General features: G+C 57.2%; 2 protein-coding genes across 2 annotated transcripts; both read right to left on the bottom strand.

Annotated features, from left to right (window-relative positions):
* Positions 1–224: 224 nt before the first annotated feature.
* BO70DRAFT_333042 (putative ABC multidrug transporter) lies at positions 225–4,972 on the bottom strand (the record flags this gene model as incomplete). Its single annotated transcript, XM_025540948.1, has 2 exons — positions 225–3,160; positions 3,227–4,972. The coding sequence occupies 2 exons, from the start codon at positions 4,970–4,972 to the stop codon at positions 638–640; spliced, it is 4,269 nt and encodes a 1,422-aa protein (XP_025400887.1). The 3' UTR covers positions 225–637.
* Positions 4,973–6,298: 1,326 nt separating this feature from the next.
* BO70DRAFT_427693 (uncharacterized protein) lies at positions 6,299–7,200 on the bottom strand. Its single transcript, XM_025547903.1, has 3 exons — positions 6,791–7,200; positions 6,556–6,675; positions 6,299–6,500 (listed from the first exon to the last, which is right to left on the bottom strand). The coding sequence occupies exons 1-3, from the start codon at positions 6,907–6,909 to the stop codon at positions 6,443–6,445; spliced, it is 297 nt and encodes a 98-aa protein (XP_025400886.1). The 5' UTR covers positions 6,910–7,200; the 3' UTR covers positions 6,299–6,442.
* Between the last annotated feature and the right edge of the window lie 1,087 nt (positions 7,201–8,287).

Here is an 8,287-nt window from a genome sequence, read left to right as displayed (position 1 = left end):
GTAAATTTAATTAAAAGAAAAAATAAAGTAAGCTCCGCTCCGCTCTGCTCCACTCCCTAGCTTACCCCAGACCCCAGGAAAGCACAGGCTAGGATACCTTTGTCTGGGGTTCACAGTTGCAATGATTTGTATTTGTGGGGTTGATGAGAAGGGACCGGGGGGGGGGGATATGTGCGGAATGTAGTAGAAGTGAAGTGAGAAAGGAATAAATGTAATGGTATGTAATGCAAAATGGCCATTTTTCTGTCATCTTCCCGGGGGAGACAGCGGCTGTATTGACAGGTATATCGTATATCCGTGATATGCACATGCAACATCAAGATAGACAAGAAGAAGAGGAAAGGGAGAAGAGATAGTCCGAGACCAAATAGAGTGCAGAGTGGGGAGTAGAACAAGAAACAGTGGTTGGTTTATCTGTCTATATGCTTTCAAAATTCACAGTCCAAAAGTGTATGTGTGGGTATGGGTATGGGTATGTTGGGTAAATGGGGTATGTGTATGTGTATGTGTATGTGTATGTGTATGAATATGAGTATATCCAAAAAAAAAAGAAAATATGCGATGAGCCAGGAGAAAAGGGGGGGGGGGATGGATATCCAAAAATCGACAGACAGACAGGAGTGATAAAGATGTTTGTCTACTCCGCCTGCTTCGATGCCTTCGTCCTCAACTTCATCAGCACATAAACCAGGGCATACGAACTGAACGCGAACAGGGCAACGATGCCCGCATCCCTCCAGCCATAATAATAATCGAGCAGATTGATCGACATCAGATAATCCTTTCCCTGGGAATACTCGCACACCCGACATTCAGCCGTCGCGTCCGGATTGGCCAGTGTCATGAACACGCCGGTCGTATTAAGATAACTAGCCAGATACTTCTGGCAGGTTTCGCCGGACGGCGGATCGAAGATGGCGAATTCGATCTCCCGGCACCGAATGGGCGCGTCCCATGTGGTGAACACCAAAAGACTGCTCATGAGGTAGTTGAACGGGTCCATCCAGTAGATCCAGTAGCGCCAGAATTCCTGGATTTGGGAGTACGGCACCAACACGCCGCAGAAGGAGGCCAGGGTACCGATGATGACCGGGTTGATGAGCGAGGCGAAGATGGCATTGGGCGCGTAGGCGGATACGAATTGGCCGATACCGGTGTAGACGAACTCGTACATCAGCATGACGAAGAAGACCGCACCGGATTTGTTGCTGTCTGACGGGAAGCCCACCGTGTAGTACCAGCAGGCGAAGTAGAGGACGGCGCAGATGCACAGGTACGGGATTTCGGAGACGATGAGGCCCGTCACGAAGGCGATCCACGAGTACATTTTGGATTTCTTCTCGCGCGCGTCGTAGATGTCGCGCCGTTCGAGGAAGAGGGGTTGTAGCTGGTTGATCACGCCGGGGGCAACGAAGATGAAGTTGAAGATCGTGAAGAGCCGGAGTTGCAGCGCGCTGACGCTGTCGCTGATCATCCAGAAGGAGAAGCCGTTGAAGAGGCCGGAGCCGACGTGTAGGGCCAGTTTGTTGTTCACGTAGTCAGTGTTGCGGAAGACCGCCACGCAGGACCGCTTCGTCACGATCATCGTCTGCTGCCACAGGGGCATGGCGAACTCGTGCCCGTCGTCTTCCGTGCCCGGGGGCTTGGAGGCTGCGTCCGCGACGATCGCGTCGAGCTGCTGCACCGCGGCCGAGTGCTCGGGCGAGTCCTTCCAGACCTGGTGCCAGTCGCGGCCCTGCGACAGAGTGCCCGACACCACGTCGATCATGTGCTCGGCCGGGTTGACGCCACCGGGGCACGGGGCCTCGTAGCGGGCGAAGTAGTCCTTGACCGTCTGGCCGTTGTCGCCGATATCCCCGAAGTAGACCATCTTGCCGCCCTTGGCGAGCAGCAGCAGGGTGTCGAACTCGGCGAACAGCTGCGCGGACGGCTGGTGGATGGTCACCAGCACGGCCTGGCCGACGTCCGCAAGCTTGCGCAGGAACCGCACCGTGTTGTAGGCAGACTGGCCGTCCAGACCGGAGGTCGGCTCGTCCAGGAAGATGAGGATGCTGGGCTTGGAGACGAGCTCCACGCCGATGGTCACGCGCTTGCGCTGCTCCACGCTCAGCCCGTTGCCGACCCGCCCGATCAGCGTGTCGGCAATGTCGTGCAGTTCCAGCAGTTCGATGATCGTGTCGACGTACTTCAGCTTCTCGGCGGTCGGGACGTCGCGCGCCTGGCGCAGCATGGCGGAGAACTCGAGGGCCTCCCGCACGGTCGCGAAGGGCTCGTGCACGTCCAGCTGTTCACAGTATCCGGCGGAGCGTTGGAAGGAGACGGGCAGCGGGCGGCCGTCGACGAGGACGGAGCCGTGGATGGTGCCTTCAGTCTTGCGCTGGGCCAACACGTCGAGCAGGGTGGTCTTGCCGGCACCCGAGGAGCCCATCAGGGCGCCCAGCATACCGGGCTTCACCCATCCGTAGACGTTGTCGAGGAGGACGCGGTCGCCCGTGGGCGTCTTGACCGTGTAGGTGAGATCCTTCCAGGTGAAGACGGAGGTGTTGCGGACGAGCTGCTGGTCGAGGTCGCTCTCGTCCTGGGAGCTCTCGTCGTGGGGCTTCTTGGACTTCTCGTTGACCTGGGACTCCTCGTCGGGGCGGGCCACCTGGCGATTGGCATCGACGCACTCGCGGGGAATGAGCAGAGACGAGCCGGTCTCACTGGGCGACTTCCAGCGGGAGGTGGCGATGATGGTCAGGGCGGCAAACAGAACCCACCAGGCCCAGAGGATACCGAAGTTGCGCCACACATGGGTGTAGCTGTAGTCCAACGAGGCCAGGTAGGCATCGCCGGTGACATAGGGCTGACCGGGGACGGCACCACCGACACCGGCACACGACTGGTGGCCATCGCCGTTGTAGCCCTCGCCACTGGGGATCAGGTTCGTGCCCACGCAGGGGATGATCTTGTTGTGGAACTCGTTGGACAGGAGCGCGTCGAAGCCGTACGCCAGGGGGTTGATCCAGTAGATCCAGCCGAGCCACGGGTGCATCTGAGGCTTCTTGATCATGTAGCCGGTGTACATGATCAGGGCGGAGATGAGGAACCCCGAGACCTTGGACGCGCCGTCGAAGGTGCTGAACAGGGCGCCGACAGCACGGAACAGCGCGGTCATGACCTGACTGGTTTAGTATGTTCATTTATAGTAGCAAAGGGGGGGGGATGGGGCAGGGCAGGAACTCACCATCGTGGCCGTGAAGACCAGAATCCAGTAGGTGAAGAAGTGGCTAGCCGACATGGTGAGGCCCACCATGAAGTACACGACGAGGGAGAACATGCTGACTTGGAACAGCAAGACGGGAATATCGGCGGTGATCTGGGCGATACAGAAGGCGGCAGGATGGAAGTAGGCGAAGCCCTTGTGCTTGACCAGCACCGGACGACCGCTGAACGAGTCGGTCACCTCGGCCATGGCCAGCAGACTGTTGTAGAGCAGCGAGAAGAAGAGGGCGCCGGACTTGACGAACAGCCCGCCCGAGTTGTCGGGGGCGGCGTAGAACAGCGAGCCCGCAATCAGGGCTTGCACCAGGGTGGCCAGCTGCTTGATGAAGAAGGTGGCCTTGTCACCCCAGATGATCTGGTACTGCCGGGCGATGCAGGCCTTGACCTGGGAGAGGAAGTCGACGGTCAGCGGGCTGGTCTTGGGCAGCTGCTTGTTCTTCTCCTGGGAGACGGACGCCTGGAACTCGGCGGTGCGCTCGCGCGCCAGGTCGGTGTCGGGGTAGTTGTACTCGGCAGTGGCGTGGGTGTAGACGGGCGACTTCTGGTACTCCTCGAGGATGGCGTCCGGGGTGCGCGGGAAGCGGTTCTCGTAGCCGGGCTTGATCTTGCGCTCGGTGGGGACGGTGATACCGGTCAGGTAGTCGGCGACGTTGGAGCCCTCGCGGCAGACGAAGCCCAGGTCCTCCATGAACGGCCGGGCCTGGGCCATGGGGCCGTAGTAGATCTCCTTGCCTTCGTCCAGCACCAGCACCTTGTCGAACAGGTCGTAGATGCCGTTGCCGGCCTGGTAGAGGGTGACGATGGACGACAGGCCCAGGACGTCGGTCATGGCGCGCACGGCCTTGGTCCACTCGAGGGCGGTGCTGGCGTCCAGGCCGCGGGTGCTGTTGTCCCAGCAGAACACCGAGCCGCGGGTGGCCAGGCACTCGATGATGGAGACGCGCTTGCGCTCGCCGCCCGACACCCCGCGCACGTACTCGTTGCCGACCTTGGTGCCGTTGGTGTGGGTGATGCCCATGGACTCGAGGAGGAAGTCCTTGGTCTCCTGGCGGTAGGCCTCGGCGGAGTCGACGCCCTGGGGCAGGTGGAAGGGGACCTTGAGGCGGGTGGCGAAGTCCATGGTCTGGCCGACGGTGAGGGTGGGGAAGAAGACCTCCTCCTCGGTGTTCATGACGATCTGGCCGCGGTACTGGGCGGCCTCGTCGGCCGTGAGGGAGCCGTAGCGCACGTCGCCCTGGACGGAGCGGTAGCCGAGGCGGCGGTTGGCCAGCATCTTGAGCAGGGTGGTGCAGCCGGAGCCGGGGCGGCCCAGGACGAGCAGCATCTCGCCGGGCTTGACGCAGCCGTGGCTGTTGTGCAGGATGGAGCGGAGGGGGGGCTTGTTGCGGGACTCCCTGACGTGGGTGGGGATGTTGAACTGCGACAGGAAGTTCTCGTTGACGGCGGCCTCGGCGCTGACGACCTCGACGGACAGGTTCTGCCAGGTGACGCCCAGCTCACGGCGCTTGAAGCCGGACTGCATGTCGCGCTGGTGCTGCATCTTGACCTGGGACATCAGGGCCCAGTTGTCGGCGCGACTGACGTTGGGGTTGGGGGGGTCGGGGGTCCTTTCGTCGCCCAGGACGGTGGAGGTACCGTCGCTATCATCTGGACTGTCCGCCGACAGCGCGACGGCATGGGGGAGCTGCTCCTTGCTCTCTTCCTCCATGGTGATTGCAACGGGGACTCGACGAGGTAGCGGGACGTCCAGATCACCCTGAAGGCTGGGAGTGAAAGCATGATGGGATGGACGCGGGGGGGGAGGGGGGGGGTGGTGGCTCATATAATGGCAGCAATAGTGCAGGTCAACAGAGGAGTGGAGTGGGGCGCCGAAACTTCTCCCAGACGAGAGAGGAAGCAGCAGCACCCGCTCCGCTGAGTCACCTGCCAGGCCTCGAACCGAGTGGGCCAATCAGCGCGCGCCAAGCCACGGGACTTGTGCTGACTCAGAGGAGCCAGGAACAATTCAGCCTCCGGGCGGACCTTTCGGCCGCTGGAGGGCCGCCGCTGATTGGGTGCACCGGGGAGCGCTCCACTAGCGGCCAGGCCTGGACGGGGCCGGGATCGGGAAGGCTGCAAAAGCCGAGCAGGTCGCCTTCCAATCCTTCCAATAGTATCCCCATCCTCCATCTCCTGCCCCTGACTCAGCGGATCTTTCGCCCACCCGAAATGGCCGGTGGGGATCGAACAAGGTGAACTTGGTAATATTAGATAACTAATGCCCTGCTGGATTAGTATTACTGTTAGTGTTGAAGCCTCTGGTCAATCCACGTTGACCTCCATCTATCCAATTTCGCACGGCAGCAACATACTATATCTAGATAGTACTTATCCATCAGGCTGAAGGATCATCTCCACTCCATCGTATCACAGCCACGTTAACTACGCCGTGGACTGACTCATGTCCATCCCCGAAACACAACCCCCAGTAGGAGTCAATGGTCAGGACGCCTCATCAGAGATAGAGAGTTGTCCTCTGAAACTGATCGCAGCCTGCCAGCCATGGCGGCCATGTGTCGAACAGTTCGAACCGGGCCAGAAACCGGCACCTTTCCCGATCGGGTGTTCCTTGCGACACGGGCCGCCGGGGGTCGTTTCCCCCCCAGCCCTATCATGCTCGGTCTGCCAGTCTGCGCCAGGGGCCAGGGTTATCGATCACGCTGTCGGGTCGGCGTCTCCGCCTGCGACTCGCGGATTGCGGATTGCGGCAACCGCGGAGGTGTGCGGACGCTGCGGAGATATGTGGCCAGGGGCCGGTGATGTCTGAGGTGTCGACCTGACTCAGCGGAGGTCGCCAACTTCCGAGGCCGCCGCGGCATGCAGGCCATCATAGATAGTATGGGAATGTGATCCATCCATCCATCTACACATCTACTATCTATCCTCTATCCATCCTGGGATACTGTCTCTTGTTCCCAACAATCGGCTAATTCTCATTTTCATTGGTTATCGCATTCCTCATTCCCTACACCTTAACTCCGTCCGATCGCATGCAAAAAAAAAAAAAAAAAAAGTATATACACAAGGCAAACCCCGATCCTAACCCCGGCTGTCAGGTAATCCCGGTCGGAGCTGCGTGGCCAGCTAGCCCACCGTTGAGTGGGAAGAAAAAGAAAGAAAAAGAAAAACTGCAGCAACGTCAATAGTGCGGAATCACACCCGGTATGCCCCCGTCCTGCTCTCGAGCAAGATCCTGGCTGGCACCTGTCAGCGAGCACTCTGCCACCCCCGGATCCCCGCCCAGCCACTTACATGTGCCTCTCCAGCTCGTCGAGGTGGCGGCGCTGCTCGTGCATCTTCTGTCGCACCACCATGAACTTCTCCACCTCCTGCGTCTTCCCGGGGTAGCTGCCACTGGATTCGGGACGGATGCTGGGGGAGTGACGGTGTTAGCTGCACTGCTGGACCGCTGGACCGCTGTCGTCCGGTGGTCAATGACGTCATCGAGCCAGGTCCGGCCCTCTTCCGGGGAGGCACCGCGACTTACTCTGCCAGAAACCCACAGGGCTTGGGGAAGATGGCCTCTCCTTCGCGTCGGGCAGGCACGATGATCGAGAACGGACGGGCGAGGCGGGCAATGCTCCCGGCGCGGATGAGATGCGACATGGGAAATACAATATAGTATAAATGATATGGATATTAGAGGAACAGGACAGTGAGCAGTCTAGTAGTACTAGTAGTACCTGGGCGGTGGGTCCGATGGGTTCAGGCTCACGCGGATCGATGGATTGAAGCGTTCAATCAACAGGTACAGAACACTCACACTTGATCTTGATGGATGGGGGCTGGCCGAGTTATATACAACCGCCTGCCAGACACCGTTGCGGTCAGGTGACCTCCCCTCGAGCAGATCCGGCGACGCTGAACGCCATCCTGATTTTGCCCCTTCCACAACTCCTCTCGACACTCTTGGGCGAGCCAGCGGACTAGAGTCCTCCGCCCCCCGCCATCCTCCCCGGTTTGCGGTTCATCCCAAATCTTGGGATCGGCTGTACGAGGCGGAACTGCCTGCATCCGGACACGTCATTGTGCTGCCCTCTGCACCGGGGCGCCGACGCCACATGGCTCAGACAATGGGAGGGGAAGGTGTTGCGACACGGCTAGCGGACTTGCTTGGACGTACATAACACACATCCTGTTGTGCCACAGCATTGTTATTATTACAATCACTGTCTTCGCTTTTCCCTGCGACCGTGTTGAGAATTAATTGGTCGTCGTTGTTCTCACCCCCCATCGCTCGACTTCTACGACGGAGGTTACGCAGGGCAGCATTGAAATGGCAAAGGTATGTTGATTGGAGTAGCTCCAGCTCCAGCCCAGCAGCATGCTCGACCGTGACACGACCTGTCCAACTGTCTCTGTCTCATATTGACAGGGGTGGTTATCGCACCAAGACATCTTGCATCCTGACATCCCTCCTATCGATCTACGGGGTAAAGATCGGAACACTACATTACAGCCTGTCAACAATATGGGCAGACTGGCCAGTTCGCTGCCTAAGGCCCGCCAGTTGGCTGCCTAAGGCTCGCCAGTTTGTGGTCTCAGGCTAGTTGGCTGTCTTAGACCATCAGTTAGCAGACTGATAATTCTAAGTTTTATCTATCTCGCAGTGAAGTAAGAGATCTTACTTTTATTAATTATTCTAGTCTCTATTTAATCACTGATTTTATTATTCTCAGCTCTGTTTTATTTATATAATTTTTATATAATTTTTATATAATTTTATATATTTTTATATACTTTTGATAGTTAATTAGCTATAAATATAAATAAAAAGATCTCTTAATTTTTAATTAGTTTTTTAATAAGTTTTAATTAAGTTAAATCAGCTTTTAATTTTTTTTTTATTTATTTAATTTTTAATTTTTTTTATTACTTTTTTTATTTTTCTCTTATCTTTCTTTTATCTTTATCTTACTTTTATCTTATTTTTATACTTAATTTATATAAGAAAGTAAGAGTTTAGTAAAATCTTTTTAAAAGA

Source organism: Aspergillus heteromorphus (assembly GCF_003184545.1).
Source record: "Aspergillus heteromorphus CBS 117.55 chromosome Unknown BO70scaffold_7, whole genome shotgun sequence".
In the NCBI taxonomy this organism is placed as follows: domain Eukaryota; kingdom Fungi; phylum Ascomycota; class Eurotiomycetes; order Eurotiales; family Aspergillaceae; genus Aspergillus; species Aspergillus heteromorphus.
The sequence above is the reverse complement of the archived record's forward strand: the minus strand, read 5'-3'. Positions and strand labels throughout refer to the sequence as shown.